The following is a 17,308-nucleotide window of genomic DNA, read 5'->3' as shown; positions in this document are numbered from 1 at the left end:
CGTGCACACACACACATGAGTGAGGCACGCTGACTCAGACAAAGAATAGGAGACGATTGCCCACAATCCCGCAGTGAGAGAGAGAGAGAGAAGAACCATCAGCTCAGTTGTGATCACATGACGCTCAGCAGACAAAGAGTATACATACTACTCGTACTGCAAGACCTCGCTCGTTTATCAAGTCAAAATTTATTAAAAATTTTCACTCATCTTGCAAAACACTCGGAAACCAAGTTACTCACAAACTGAGGTTCCACTGTATATATAAAAAATACTTTTTAAAAGCCACGCTTATATTAAGTTAGAAAGTGTAATAAAAAGTAAAAAAATAAGGCTCTCATATATCACTCGGAAAATAAAAGCATTGGCATTTTTTCAAAGATTTTATTGATTGATGAATAGCGCCCACGCTTTAATTTTATGAGTGATGTACAGTATGAGAGACTTATTTTTTACTTTTTAGTACACTTTTTAACTTAATATAAGCATGGCTTTTAACAAGTATTTTTTTATATAACTTTTTAGTCTTGGGTTTGTCTTAGTATAATTTTGTAATCAATATTTTAACACTTCCTTTAATATTTCTATCCAGTACTAGCATCATCTATTGGTGAAATCTTTAACTATTCTTCATATGAAAATTTCATTTCTTAATTAACATGGATTAATTGATCAATTAATGAAACTGATTATTGATTCATGTATTGTCATTGGAAGTGAGTAAATGTGTAAAATTTCAAGTCATTTGAACAATAGGAAGTGGGTTAAATATATATCGATTACAAGATCTTTACCAGACGACAAACATGTGAAGTTAAAAGAAGCGTGGTAATAATAATAAAGGTAGTTCATATAGAGCAGTGATTCCCAAAATATTTATTTTCTTGTGACCCAATTTTGTCTTTTTTGTGTCTTCAAGACTCATAATCACTGCTGAATATTATCCCTGGATTGTCCCCCTTGTTACCGACAGGAATGTAAGCCTGGTCTCTGTGTTTCTCCAGTTTGTACATCTCACAACTTCAGTGTGATTGTTTGTGTCCTGCAGAGAGTATTAGCTCCTTGAATGGGACGGCTTCAATGCTGTGAGGGATGTTCCACTTTGTATTATTGTGGAGTTAGTGTGTTAAAGCAGACCATGCCAAGGATTATTGTGAGTAGCTGAAGCAACTGGGAGTTGCAAAACAAGTAAGGTCAAAGTCAGGACAGGCAAAAGGTTAAAACCAAGCGATCAATAGAAACTGACAACCAAGAACAAAAGGGCAACACAAAAAGCGAAAGTCAAAATTAAATCTAGTGCTACGGCCTACTTGTATTTCAAACTAAGTACACTAAAGATCTTAACAAAGAAAATTTTATTCACTGAGGGATTGCTCTTACTGAAGATGCCGCCATTTTTATATTGTCACAGCCTTGACATAAGAAACTGTATGATTGTGATCACGTGACACATCCAAAAGGCATCATGTAAACATTGAAAAATAACACTGGAATAAATAAAAACTTTTACAAAAATAAATCAACACTAAAATTAAGTTTTAGAATCAATCCTAAAAAGAAAAAACTTCTAAAGAAGAAAAAAAAAAACACGTAAAAATAGATTCATATCACATAGTGGAACTCATTGAGTTTGTTTTGATTTGGCCTACTTTCACAATGTGGCCCTTGCCCAGCTGGGATGCCTCTCTGATGGAAGCACCGGGTGAGAGGGCATATTCAGGGCAAAACCTCATCTGGAACACTAGAGGGCAACCCCCGCTAGTGCTACCAGAAGAAGGTCTTGGAGCACCTGGAGCGCTTGTGGCTATGGTGGGAAACACTTATCTGAAGAGTTTCTCACAATAACCACCCTTTCATTCCATTTATAATTGTGCCAGTTCGAACCTTTGTGTCAGGTGTCTGGGGAGCTGGTGCACCCCCTGGAGTCCACACAAGCTGCAGTCTCTGAGACTGGACAGACTATGCAGACAATACCTGTGGCCAGTCACAGGTTTAGGGCAGAAGGGCAAAGAGAAGAAACACACATGACATCTCACATCAGCTGGAGAGAGTAGGAGACTGTGAAGTAACCTGAAGGTAACAAGCTAACTACACACAACTGCCATCAAACTACACACCACTAAACAATGTCAGTAGCAGGCTGCAGGGATCCTTCTCAGCAGCAGGCCTTGGAAGGCTTGAGAGGGAAAAATAAATTCAGAAAAATACGGAGAAATCCTGGAAGAAAATCTGATGTTGTCCATAAGAAAGCTGCACCTTGGGAAATGACACCTGACAGTGCTTGAGCAGTTGAAGGATTCTGTAGCCTGTGCATGTCTGTTGCTCTCTTTCAGCCTGCGCCTGCATTTGCTTTGCACTCGCTTTCAGCAGCCATGGGTAGAAGCGTCCACAAAAGACATTCCAGAGGCAAATGGTCGGCTGATCACATTATTCTTTCTTTTGGCTGAAATAATCTGTCTTGATATTTCAGAAATTGCTAAATTAATATTGATGAGCCAAATGAACAGTGATAAACTCAGCAACACAATCTGAAGAGCTGTAGGGTAACACGTTAAAAGTGACGTTTGTTACGTAGTCTGATTACATTTTAAAGTAACATACAACCTAACGCATATCTTATTGAAGTTAAAAAATACTTATGTTATAACTATTCCAGCAGCACTGGATATAATTTGGCAGTCCATTGCAGCATGTAATACGGCAACAGAAACCTATAAATAAAGTCTCATTTTAACTAAACATATTTAAAAAGGGTGAGAAAATCATCACAGTTGTCGAATCCACTGTGGTCAATGAGGACATTTTGCTCTTATATGCACAGTTTAATGATGTCAGAGCATTTTTTCAAAGGAGAACTCAAGAAGGCTGCTTGCTTATGTAAATGCTGATTATTAAAAAAATAGGTTTCTGCCTTAACCAGGTTATTCACCTTAATCCGGTCATCATATGTGTGCATGTGGATGCACTGTCTGATCAGCTGTTTTATAGACCTTGTAGGTATGATGTTGGCATCCTGTCTCCAAGACCACCTTCCCTTTTAACAATTACATTTCTACTCTGTGAAATGTGCTTTCTGAGCTTGTATGCTTCTGCCATTAGAGTCAGGGGGCTAAAGCGTGACATGCTTGTGTAACTAGGAACGGGGTGAAAGAAGAGCTCATGTGCCATCATCCAAAGTTCATAAATTTAAAATCATTTTTCCAAAATCAGTTGCTTTAGCTCACATGTCTGACATCATAAATGGGTGCCAGCAGCAGAGCATGGCAGTATAACTTTGGAACATCTTTTGAAATCAAATATTCATTGCGGGTACACTGCACAACGTAGGAACTCTGAGAAATAGACATTTATATGTTTACTGACAATAATGTATTTAGTCACATTTATGTTTCGCATAAGCTATTAAATTCAACAGAATTAAAAGTGTTTTGCTCCTGATTTTCTTTTGTATTCAATGTCTGGTGCATGACGTTGCAGTGTCCAACAGTAGTCAGCAAGCATTGACGGATTCCAGTTGCACTGGTATCGTTTCTCCATCGTAGCAATGTTCTGGTGAATCCTTTCACCGTGTTTGTTACTGACAGCACTGAGATTTGCAGAGTGTGTGGAGGAAATGAATCTTGAGTGGCATGTTGCACTTCATTGTCTTGTATGCTTTGAGAGGTTTGTCTACCAGCTGAATGTAGTTTGGAGCTCTGGAATTGCCCAGAAAATTGTCAACAACGTCTTTGAAGGCTTTCCAGGCAAATTTTTCGGGCCCAACTAACAGATCTTCAAATCGCTTGTCACTCATAACATGTCTTATCTGGTGGCCAACAAAAATGCCCACTTTGATCTTGGCATCAGTTATTCTTGGGAACATCTGTCTTAAATAACGAACACCTTCGCCTTCCTTGTTCAGTGCTTTCAGGAAATTCTTCATGAATCCCAGTTTTATGTGAAGAGGAGGCAAAAATATCTTTGCCGGGTCGACAAGCGATTCAAGTGCCACATTTTTCTGTCCTGTAACTAACTTTTGACAGATAGATAGATAGATAGATAGATAGATAGATAGATAGATAGATAGATAGATAGATAGATAGACAGACAGACAGACAGACAGACAGACAGACAGACAGACAGACAGACAGACAGACAGACAGACAGACAGACAGACAGATAGATAGATAGATAGATAGATAGATAGATAGATAGATAGATAGATAGATAGATAGATAGATAGATAGATTCTTTATTAATCCCAAGGGGAAATTCACATACTCCAGGAACGATCTCCTCAGTCTGTCAGTGGAGCAGTGTCAGAGTGGCCAGTTCTGTCGAGAATAGTGCGACTCTTTGGCACGGCTGTCCCATTCACAGATGAAACAACAGTACTTTGTATAGCTGAGCTGCAATCCTAGTAACAGAGCAACGACTTTAAGATCTCCACAGATATTCCAGTTGTACCTGCTATACTGGACGTGCTTCAGCAACAACTCCATATTCTCATGCGTTTCTTTCATGTGTGCTGCATAGCCAACAGGTACTGAAGGATAAACATTGCCATTGTGTAGCAGAACAGCTTTCAGGCTTAACATTGACAAGTCAATGAAGAGACACCACTCTTCTGGTTTGTGATCACAACCAAAGGCCTAGAACAATCCTTCAATGTCACAACAGAAACAGAGATTGTCGACTTGTGCAAAAAATGTAGCTATATCGTCATGTTGGCCTTGAAAGACAGAAATTTCCGTACCTAGTGACAGCAAACCCCATTTATGCAGCCTCGAACCCAGCAGCTCGGCTTTTGCTTTTGACAGACCCAAATCTCTGACCAAATCATTCAATTCGGACTGTATTAATGGATGTGGATTGCCTGGTGAGCACGGTTCAAAATCCGCGTCAATGTCACTGTCAGTACCCTGCATTGCAGTTTCTTCATCTGGTTCTTCTAAGGTCCAATCCTCTGGTGGTTTCAGAATTGGAAGACTGTCGTCATGTGGCACGGGTCTCATTGCTGAAGGCAGATTAGGATATTCAATTGACTTCTTGTTTTTGGCAAAGAAACCAGTCACATTAGTCAAAGAGAAGTAACAGTCCGTCACATGGTCTTTCTGTTCTCGCTATATCATCGGAATAGTAAACAGCATCATCTTTTGAGTGCCTCTGAGCCAGGCTCTCAGACTGACAGCACATATCGCACAGCAAATGTGAGGCGCTCATTCCTTGTCTTGATCACCAATTTTGCAGCTGAAATACAGATGATAAGTTTTCTTCACAAGAGCAGTCATCCAATATCTCTGAGGCGCAAGTGTATATTCGCCACAGATATAGCAGAATGTATCACGGCTGTTACATTGACGAGATATATCACCCGACACCAAAACGTCTATAGCATCAAGCGTACTTACTGCTATATTGCTTTACTATACTGATACTAAACATACACACTGACTATCTTTATTAACCAAATGAGCAGGTCGGTGTATGCAAGCCACCTTTATAGCATGCTGAGACAGCGTCAATCTCGTTCAGACCTGCTCAGGATGTCAACTTCCACAGAACAGCTTCCAACCTGGCCTGTTTCCATGCCTGGACATGCTCAGGCTGCACAAACTGTTGTCGATAAGTCACTTACGGGAGCGAAAATGTTTGGATACAAATATAAGAAAAAATCATGACAAAACTGAAACGGTACGTGATGGGTAAATTTTGATGTGATATTCGTGATCAGCACCTAAGAATCTATAAGAAACACCCAACAGTGTTCAAGAAGCAAAAACTTTGTTGTGAAGAATTACCAACAAAAACATGCATAGGCAAGCAATATAACATAGCAATTATAAATACACATTCTACTGAACCTAATTCTGAAGTAATTCTTACTGTAAATAAACACAGAAGCATCAGTGGAAAAAGTAGCCAAGCAACATGACCAGCTGCTTCAATATAAAAATAAGGCATCTTAGTAAAATAAAGCCATCTTTGTAAAGGCCCACTGTTTAAACATTACAAGAAAATTTCTGCTTATTTCCCCTACATTAACCAACGATGTGGTACTGTTATATCTCTGCCAGGGATTCCTCCTCTAACTAACGTTCAAAGTCTTGTTTTATGTCTTTATTGTTCCATTTGAGCCACTGAGATATGTTAATATTGTTTCTGTTTATTGTCTGCTTGTTTTTTTACACCCATGCCAGGGACGGTGCCACCATTATGGCAAATTAGGCACTCACTTAGGGTGCAGATCATAAGGTAAGGAAAATCTCAGCTGCAGGGTTTAGCTACCGAACAGTCAGTTGGCACAGTGATAAGCTTGGCCTAAGGCGCAGAATAACCTGGCACTGGCACTGGCCTGTGCTATATTACATGTGTTTTGTGGGTGGTCCCCAAAGAGGCGGGGCATTCTGCCATTCACCACCAGGAACTGCCCTCAACCATACAAATCCAGAGGGTCTTCCTCAATTCCTGGTGTTTTATTTATTGCAATTTTCTTGACATTCTTTTATTAGGACTTTGGTTTTACTGGATTTTCTAATTGTTTTGGGCAAATCTCATTTCCTTTGTGCTCTGTGGATCTTCATTGTTATTATAGAGCATTTTATGAAGAATAAATCTTTAATTTTATAAAGGATCTACATGGCCCTTCTTGTGTCTAGCCGGAGTTTTTGATGGATTTCCCTCTCTAGTGGACATTTTTAAACATTTGCTTTGGGACGTCCACTCATAACAGTTACCACCACAGCACTGCCATTTGTTGGAAGCGTTCTTCTTCACCCTTAATTAATATGGCTGTGAAAGGAACTTGATTCTCTGCCCCTAGCTGTAGAATAAAGAAAAACAGAAGCAGGGGAGCAGACTTAATACATTTTATTATTTTTTTATTCGTAATACATTTTGAGTAACTAGTGCCATAATCGAAGCAAATATGTTGTGTTAATCCACACCATGCAGCCTATGTCATATTGCAGCTCTCTGAAACAAATGAAGATGAGCAGCACATTCGACATGAGTGACAATGTTCCTATTGCATCAAGGTTTGGCAACAACTCAACTTATTCTTAGAGTGACTTCTGTCTCTCGTAGTTTCTCTGATCAGCTCATCATCTGACCTTATATTTGTAATGTGGTCTCGTCTGGGGCTCATAAATAAAATCCTGCCTGTCCCCAAGTAGGTTTTATGAGAAGCAAGACTGTCACAGCAAGGTGAATTGTGAATTTCCCCTCGGGATTAATAAAGTATCTATCTATCTATCTATCTATCTATCTATCTATCTATCTATCTATCTATCTATCTATCTATCTATCTATCTATCTATCTATCTATCTATCTATCTATCTATCTATCTATCTATCTATCTATCTATCTATCTATCTATCTATCTATCTATCTATCTATCTATCTATCTATCTATCTATCTAGGTGTTCAATTGTGAAACCAGTAATGTTGTTTGTCAGTAAAAAAATGCATTGCTAAGTAACACTGTTACACAATGTTTCTGAAACTAAATAATATCTGGACTTATAGTGATCTAACGCTGACACATGGATTGAGTGGGGTATGAAAACCTACAGATCCCTTACGTGCTTGAATCTTTTGTCATGTAATTCTTATTCTTAATTTTATCCACTCATATGTCCATATTTTTTCCAGAAAATCGATTTTTTAATACAGAACTGTACTTTTACCGTATCACCACAGTAAGTAACCTGAGATTTGTATTCTGTATGCCCTTGTTCTCCAGATATTAATGAGTGCCAGATCTCTGCACCCTGTGGAAGCCATGGCCGCTGCTTAAATTCAGAAGGCTCTTATAGATGTGAGTGCAAGCCAGGATACAGGATGGATGGAGGAGGACAGCGCTGCACAGGTACACAACAGCAGTTGACACAAAATGCCATTGTTTCATGCAACAGGGGTAGCTTGAATGGTTGGGACAGTTATTTGTTTATGTTTGAATCGAAACTTTTCATATTTGTGTTGCTTGGTTTGTACAGTGAGAGATCACAGCACAGCTCCCAAAAAAAGTCTTCACCTTAAAAAGGAAGTCCCCAAAGACTTAAGGCCTCAAAGAGGACTGGATACATTTAGTTGTCCTCAAAAACCACAAAGTAAACCTTGCTCCTAAACTCAAGAAACAGGCTTTGCTGCTTATGTTTTTGAAAAGGGAGAGGGAACTGTGAAACCCATTTATTATTATAATGTTAACTGGCTGTGTAAGCCCGTGCTGTAAAAAGCCCTGGGTTCCTAGAAACTTGAAATCGACAGAAAAAAAATTGAAATGTAGAGATGTCAGGTAATTGAAAGGAACTACTCTGGGCGTCTGTCTCCTAGGAGGATTTGTTTTGCAGACATGCTCACATCGTTTGTGCATTAGCAGCTAAGCAACTGTCTTTCTTCAGAGGTTTCATTTTGCCGATGTGCTTGCCTCACTTCTGTATTAGTGGCTAAGTGAATAACTTTCTTTGGAGGTTTCGTTTTGCTGACGTGCTGGCCTTGCTTGCGTATCCTTCGGAGGTGGAGCCCTTACCCCGACTACACCTCTCACTTCCGGGCTGGACAGAAACACACACTTCCACACATAGACGTTTACAGTAATCCATCCTCCATCGCGGGGGTTGCGTTCCAGAGCCACCCGCGAAATAAGAAAATCCGCAAAGTAGAAACCATATGTTTATATGGTTATTTTTATATTGTCATGCTTGGGTCACAGATTTGCGCAGAAACACAGGAGGTTGTAGAGAGACAGGAACGTTATTGAAACACTGCAAACAAACATTTGTCTCTTTTTCAAAAGTTTAAACTGTGCTCCATGACAAGACAGAGATGACAGTTCAGTCTCACAATTAAATGAATGCAAACATATCTTCCTCTTCAAAGGAGCAAACAAATCAATAGGGCTGTTTGGCTTTTAAGTATGCGAAGCACCGCCGGCACAAAGCTGTTGAAGGCGGCAGCTCACACCCCCTCCGTCAGGAGCAGACAAAGAGAGAGAGAGAGAGAGACAGATAAAAATCAATACGTGCCCTTTGAGCTTTTAAGTATGTGAAGCACCGTGCAGCATGTCACGTCACGAAGCAGCTGCACAGAAGGTATCCAATGTGAAGATAATCTTTCAGCATTTTTAGACGAGTGTCCGTATCGTCTAGGTGTGCAAACAGCCCCCCTGCTCAATCCCCCTACGTCAGGATCAGAGAAAGTCAGCGCAAGAGAGACAGAAAAGTAAGCCGGGTAGCTTCTCAGCCATCTGCCAATAGCGTCCCTTGTATGAAATCAACTGGGCAAACCAACTGAGGAAGCATGTACCAGAAATTAAAAGACCCATTGTCCGCAGAAACCCGCGAAGCAGCGAAAAATCCGTGATAGAGTGAAGCCGCGAAAGGCGAAGCGCGATATAGCGAGGGATCACTGTATTTACAACATAATAAGGTTTATTCAAGAAGGATTTTCAAAGCAAAAGATCAAAGAACAAAGAGTAAAGCATAAGGATGCCTCAACAAGGCCTACTTACAATGCAATCCAAAGACAGGAGCAAAAGCCAAAAAATCAAAATAGAGGCCTTATTAAAATCCAGAAAAACAAAGAGAAATCTGAACAACACAATTATGAAAATTAAGCTGTGGAATTGCACAGGGCTTATAGAAGACTAATGGTGATTCCACCATTGCAGCCACAGGGGCCTCACCCCCTATGGTTCAATATACAAATGAAATGAAAAATAGAAAAAGAATAATTGCATAAATAGAAGACTCCAGAAAATTACATTATAATTGAAGCACAGTCAACAAAAATAAATTCTAAAGAAAAGAATTTAGCAAAAGTACTGTTAACAACTCTTCCAAATGAATCGCAAAAAGGAACAGTAAATAAGTAAAGATTATGGAGACTAAGCCAGGGAGGGAACTGCAATGCAGCTGCATTGGAGCTTACTTGGCTCATACTGTAAACTCTGTGCTGGAAGGCATTTGTTGAAGATAGTGGAGTCTTCCTCGGATGAAGACTGGATTGTATTCTATTAATTGTCTGTTGCTGAAGTGAAAGCGCTGAATGTATCGAAGAGCTGAAACTTAGTTTTTACTTTCTCATATACAAAGTAATCGTAATCGTCCAAAAATTCGATGTTGAGATTTTGATGAATGTCGACGTTTCGGACTTCCCTGACTTTCTCGTATACAAAGTAAAGGTAAAGTACTGGAATCTTCCAAAAATTCCATTTCCAGATTTTGATGACTTTCAACATTTTAGACCTCCCTGAGTCCAAAAATAAAATTTTTGGAATTATGTGTGTGTGTGTGTGTGTGCGTGTGTGTGTGTGTGTGTGTGCGTGTGTGCGTGTGTGTGTGTAAACATGATAACTTGAGTACGCTTTCACTTAGGTCAACCAAACTTTGCATACAAGTATTAGGTACAAAACATAGATTTCTATCAACTTTTGGGCTATTTCAATAAACTGGAATTGGTACTTCACCTTTTATTCATGCAGCTACAGAGTCCTATTTATTCAACTTTACTTTTATAATAATTGTTCAATATATTATTAATTTGATTTGATGTTAATGGTTCTTTAATGTAGGTAATATAAAAATATAATCATTGTCTTGTGGTTTACTCCTCAAATATCCATCCCCATATCTGAGTATACGAGAAAGTCTAGGGAAGACCACTCCTGATTTATGTTTTGATTATGTTTGGTTTTTGATATTTTTCTTGTTATCTATAGAGATTTCTGCAATTAAATGTATGACTTTAATGGTTATAAAGAACTTTGCTTCCAGTAATGAACCAGAGTATTGAGCCACTACTAGTGATTAGAAAAACAGTTCATGCAAAATTAAATTTACAGCCAAATTCAGTGTTTCTCTTTCCAAAAAAATGTGTAAAACAAATCGCATTTTAATTCCACCAACACAAAAAGAAAAGTGTTTAATTCCTTTCTGGAAACATTTCCATTCATTAATTCATCTGCCTGTCATTCTGTATTTAAATAAAGATCTTTAGTGGAAAAAATAAATAAATCACCGGACTCATTTTCTTATACCATGTAGACATTTTCTTTAGCCATCAGCTTGCTGTCCTACTGAGAGTCGAGAATCGAACAGGTGATTATTTACTGAGCTAAACTGAGATAAATCTGGAAAAAATGAAACCAAAATAAATAAGAGAAACTGCCAATTCCTAAAAAGTGACATGAATCATTATGACTTAGCCAGGGTTAATCCCCTGGCTGGGCTTCAAATTCATGTTTTATGTTCTCCTCCTTCATTTTTGGTTCTTGTGTATGCATTAAGTTAATTGTGTTTATTTACCGTTTCTTGTTTTTAATGTTTGATGCTTCAGCTATGCTCCATGTGTTGGTGGCTCTGAGGCTAGGGATCTGCACTGGCAATCGGAAGGTTGCCGGTTCGAATCCCATAAATGCAAATAGGGACTCTACTCTGTTGTGCACTTTAGCAAGGCCCTTAACCTGCAATTGCTGAGCGCTTTGAGTAGTGAGAAAAGCGCTATATAAATGCAAAGACTTATTATTATTTTGAGGTTGGTCCCTCAGGTAGCGGGGATAACGTGCCAATCACCACCAGGAACGGCCCTCCGCCCCTAGCCTTGGAATTGTGTGTCCCTTAGATTGCCTTGTGTTTGTAGGCAACTGCATTTTGCCAATGTGCTGTGCAGAGCTCCTCTGTGTGGAACATGCTGAGGAGCTCAGTGAAAAGTAAACCTTTTTATGTTTATGCAGTTTGTGTGTTTGCCCATTTATCTAGCAGTATTTGGCAGTATAACCTCCTCTAGTGGGCATCTTTAGAAGTGCTTGTGCAACTTTTTTGGACGTACATGTCTCATAACAAGAGGTCACACCAAACAAAACTTGAATTTCTTTTAAGTATTTTTAGGATGTTTCTAACTGCAGATTGGATAATGAAAAAAAAAAACCAGCCAATTTTTTACCCTTTCGTGCCAATTACCTGTGGTCAGGACCCTAGATGTCGCACCCCTGGAAAGCAGCACCAATGATGGCTCTCAAAAAGGTGGTGAACAAGGACATAAAAAATAGCATTCAAGATGTTAAAAAATTTCAAATTAATTTGCAGTTTGCCAATTATGATGACAGTCTTGACAATTGCAATATTAAATATACATCACAGACAAAAATAAAACTTGAAGCTTCTTGGGGCATGGCACCTGCAAGCCCTCATCTTCCTCTTGCTGCCATCCTCTTTTCCACAATAGCTTCTAGTGTGTGCAGGGTTCACGCTGTAATGGTGCAGGCCTTTTGTTCATCCAGTGGGCTTCTTTTGTGCTCTGGTTGTTTCCCCAGCAGACTGCAGCATAGAACACCTCACTGGATACTATGGACTGGTAGAACATTTCCAGCAGCTTGCTGCACACATCAAAAGAACTGAGTCTCTTTAGAATGTCCAGTCTGCTCTGGCCTTTCTTGTCCAGTGCCACTGTGTTGTCAGACCAGTGCAGTTTGTTCCTCAGGTGAACATCCAGGTAGCTCTGCACCACCTAAACATCCCCCCCCCTGAATGGTGACTGGTCTCACAGGCTTCTTGGCACATCGGAAGTCCATCACCAGCTCTTTTGTTTTGCTGATGTTGAGTTGCAGGTTGACAAGTCCACCACAATCTTTCTGTACTGAGACTCATCTCCATTATTAATTTAGCCTATGATGGACGAGTCATCTGAAGATTTCTGTAGCTGGTAAACACTGGTATTGTACTGGAAGTCTGTTGAGTGGTGAATAAACAGGAAAGGAAGACAGGACAGTTCCCTGAGGTGCCCCCAGTGTCACACACCACCATTTGTGACATGCAGTCCCTCGACCTAACAATGAGCGATCTGCTGATCAGGTAGTTCGTGATCCACGAGATTGTGGGGGCATCAAGATTCAAAGCTTTGAGCTTTTCCCACCAGTCAATGAGGCAGAATGGTGTTAAAGGCACTGGTAAAGTCAAAGAACACGATCCTGACTGTGGTACCAGGTTTGTCCAAGTGGTGGGAGATCATAGCATTCTCCACACCTGTATGTGTCTGAAAGAATTTTGGATGCTACAGAAAACCATCCTTAACCATCTTCTGGACTTTGGTGACATTGCACTACCTAACTTTCAATTTTATTACTGGGTGGACATTAACCCATATAGCTGAACACACACTAATTTGGTCCATGATAGAAATAAAATCCTGCAGTACTTCTTTTTATTCCTTGCTTTGTACCCCAGTAAATACAAGATATAGATAGATAGATAGATAGATAGATAGATAGATAGATAGATAGATAGATAGATAGATAGATAGATAGATAGATAGATAGATAGATAGATAGATAGATAGATAGATAGATAGATAGATAGATAGATAGATAGATAGATAGATAGATAGATAGATAGATAGATAGATAGATAGATAGATAGATAGATAGATAGATAGATAGATAGATACTTTATTAATCCCAAGGGGAAATTCACATACTCCAGCAGCAGCATACTGATACAAAAAAAACAATATTAAATTAAAGAGTAATAAAAGTGCAGGTAAAAACAGACAATAACTTTGAATAATGTTAACGTTTACCCCCCTGGGTGGAATTGAAGAGTCGCATAGTTTGGGGGAGGAACGATCTCCTCAGTCTGTCAGTGGAGCAGATATATATATATATATACTATAATATATTGTCAATATACTAACATCCGATTGTCAATCATTCACTCAGAATATGGAACCAATGTAGGAAACACTTCAAGATAGAGAAGCTTGTATCTGTGGCACCTCTGCACGAGAACCACCTTTTTCCACCCTCTCAAACATATGCAGTTTTTAATGTTTGGAAATCATACTAGATTTAAATCATAGATGTGTATATAGATACTACGGTATCTATAAAACCCTGCCCGGGATTTGTTCCTGCCTTGCGCCCTATGCTGGCTGGGATTGGCTCCAACAGGCCCCTGTGACCCTGTGTTAGGATATAGCGGGTTGGGCAATGACTGACTGACTGTATATACTGTAGATAATGTCTTTGTATCCTACAAACAACTAGCCTACCATCAACCCAGTTTTTCCACTATCTCCAAATTTTAAACTTTGCTAAGCAAAACCTGCCCAATTTTCCTCACCTCCCACCTATGTCTATTCCAGAAGGAATATTGATCAGTCTTGAGGACTCAGACAGCATTTCAATAACATATAAAAACTTGTTAAAGTCCCTCCCTTTCAAAGATCCCAGAGTATAGTAGGGAAAAGGATCTCTCACTCAACATCTCAGAAAAGGAGTGGAAGGCAGCAATGCACAGAATTCACTTGCACTCCATATGTGCAAAGCTTACAATTGTTCAACTTTAAATCTTTTATCGAGCACATCTGTCTCATTTAAAATTGTTCAAAATGTTTCCAGGGCGAGATCCAACCCGTGAACATTGCAATCAAGTTCCAGCCTCACTAGGCCATATGTTCTGGGCCTGCACCAAATTCACATCATTCTGGATGAAAATCTATAAATGTCTATCAGACAACCTTGGTGTCACAATCCCTCCTAATCCACTAACAGCTGTGTTTGGTGGGCTCCCAGATGGGCTTAAAGTGGAGAAGGACAAACAAACAGTAATTGTATTTACTACACTATTGACATGTAGACAACTGGAAGAATCCTAAATCTCCTATTCTAAGTCAGTGGGTAACTGATCTTTCTATATAATACATGGCTGTTCGTTTGTATGTCCAGGATTTTAAATCACCTGTAGATCACAAACCATTTGACCTATTGACCTGAAATTTGGTACACATATACTACGTGACGTCTACTATCTGCTTTCAGGGTGATGATTGACCTCCAAGGTTATTCCTCTTTTTATTATTATTTTTATTTTATTGTAGAATCAACTCTCGGCAGCAGTCAGCAGGTCGGCCGTTCAGCGTATGCTTATGAGCGCTGTTCTCATTCCTACCACCTTCGCCTTCACTTCCCCTACCTCTTCATATCTTAAATATTCTTGAGGAAAACTTAAGTGCCAGCTTAAGTGAAAAATCAAAGAGGACGTACTAAGTAATTGCAACACAAACACTGACTTAATCAGTTTTAACGCGAAAAGACGCCAATGAAAAAAGAGAAGAAGTGGGCCACTAGGGTGGAGAAAAGAAGAGCTGCTCAGGAAGCAGCAAGTGCATCAACCTCTGAGCAAACTAATGCTAAACGTACAGAGAAAGAGGAGGAAAACTAGAAATGCTCAAGTCCATGGTGTTTGTGCAGTGCGCTGTTACTGGTGTTATATATTATCTGAAATTGGAAAAAATCAAATTCTCTCTTAGAGCATCTGATCTTGAAACCTGGCAGGATCTAATCAATAATATTTTACAATAAGCATTTATATTGGGGGGAAAAGACTTCTTTCTCTCTTTACTACTTGGGCTGTTGGCCTTCCTCTCTTTGTCATTGGTGGGGCTTGATTTGATTTAGTTTTGTTAAGTTTGACTTGATTGTATAAAATGTTACTTGCTTTTAATAAATTCAATAAAAAAACAACCCTCTTCTGGTCTTTGTCTCTTTTCACAGATATCAACGAATGTTTTGAAGGAGATTTTTGTTTTCCTAATGGAGAGTGCTTAAACACAGAGGGCTCCTATAGCTGCCTGTGCTCTCCTGGCTACAAACTGGGCCCAAATGGAAGCTTGTGCGTTGGTAAGAGTTTTTCCTTCATTTTGGATTTATTTGTCCATTTTTAGATTATAGTGAGTGTGTGTGATAATGTAGATAGCATATGTACTCTTAAACAGGTTTTTATTTTTCTGCAGCCTAAAGTAGCAGTTCTCTCTGTTGATGGTTGTAAACTGCGCAACACTCAGTTACAAGGCCTTGGTTGCTTGTGCTGCTTTCTTGTTCAACCTTCAACCCTTTACAGTACACTTCTTATTTTTTTGTATGCTTCTTTGCATTTAGCATCAGCAATACAATATTACAAGCCATGGACCCATGGTAACTGTGTCATATTTCTAATATGATTTAAATTACTTGTGTCACATATTGAATAATACAGTAACAAGAAAAAGTATATGAACCCTTTGGAATGACCTGCATGAATTGGTCGTCTAAGTTGCGAGTGTAGACAAACATAATATGCTTACATTAATAACATACTGTGGCCTGCAGGGGGCACTGTGGCTGCCCAATCCTGACACAGACAGACGCAGGACACAAGTTCAGCCATGCACGGTTTTTTATTTTCTTGTGGGAAACGCTTTTCACCCGTTTCCCACCTTTCCAGCACAGTACACAGTGCAAAGTACAAATAAGCACAGTAATAAACCACCAAGCTCTCTGTCTTTGCCTTCTCTTTTTCCACCTCCACTTCTCCTCCGGAAAACTTTGTCTCCTTCCTCCCGACTAGGGCTCCTGGAGCAGTGGCAGTGGGCTCCTTTTATACCGCACCCAGGATCACTTCCGGTGGCCCATTAGCATGATCTGGTGAGGCGGAATCCAAATGTAGTAGGGCTGTACATCCTCTGCAGCACCTCATGACGGCACACACGGGATCCAACAGGGCTGTACCATGCTCCAACTCCCATGAAGCCCTGTGGGAGTCTGTGGTGCTACGGCAACCCAGGGGGACTACCCTCTAGCATTCTGGGGGAAACAATGCCCTGAGCATGCTCTCTCCCCTGGTCCTTCCATTTTGGAGGCATCTCAGCCAGGCAAGGACCCCAGCTATCTGCCACAACACAAACAATTATCATCATTTGTATCTCTACTGAACACACTCATCTAACATTCACAGTGTTCTATGAAAGACGTACGTGAACCCTTGGATTTAATAATTGGTCAGATCTTCTTTGGCAGCAGTAATTTCAAACAAACACTTCTGGATGCTGTGAATCAATCTTCATTAAAGGACTGCTTCAGCTCATCCATTTTCTCGGGATGTCTGGTGTGAACGGCTCCCTTGAGGTCATTCTAAAGCATCTGAGCTCTGACTGGGCCACTCCAAATGGTGAATTTTCTTTTTTTGGAAGTCATTATGTAACAGATTTACATTGATGTTTAGGATGAGCCACCTGCTGTATCACCCAACTTCAACTGAGCTTCAGCTGATGGAGAGCCACCCTGATATTATTCTGTAGGATACCTTGATAAACTTGTGAATCAATTTCCCCCTCAATGATTGCAAGCTGTCCAAGCAGCCCTAACTAATGATGTTCCCTCCACTGTGCTTCACCGCTGGGATGAAGCCTTCATGTTGGTATGCAATATCCGTTTTAATGCCATACATACTGCTGCATACTCTTCCCGACAATTAAGCTTTAGTTTCTTCAGTCCACAAAACTTTTTCCCAGTA

At 39.7% G+C, this 17,308-nt stretch overlaps 1 protein-coding gene across 1 annotated transcript in view; it reads left to right on the top strand.

Annotated features, from left to right (window-relative positions):
• Nucleotides 1-17,308, top strand: part of LOC114647801 (latent-transforming growth factor beta-binding protein 1-like) — a 636,168-nt gene that overhangs the window by 556,099 nt on the left and 62,761 nt on the right. Inside the window, exons 21-22 of the mRNA XM_028796447.2 lie at nt 7,726-7,851; nt 15,532-15,657. Of these exons, the coding sequence (XP_028652280.2) occupies nt 7,726-7,851; nt 15,532-15,657 (252 nt within the window). The remainder of the gene's footprint in view (nt 1-7,725; nt 7,852-15,531; nt 15,658-17,308) is intronic.

Source organism: Erpetoichthys calabaricus, chromosome 1 (genome assembly GCF_900747795.2).
Source record: "Erpetoichthys calabaricus chromosome 1, fErpCal1.3, whole genome shotgun sequence".
Taxonomy (NCBI): Eukaryota; Metazoa; Chordata; class Cladistia; order Polypteriformes; family Polypteridae; genus Erpetoichthys; species Erpetoichthys calabaricus.
The sequence above is the reverse complement of the archived record's forward strand: the minus strand, read 5'-3'. Positions and strand labels throughout refer to the sequence as shown.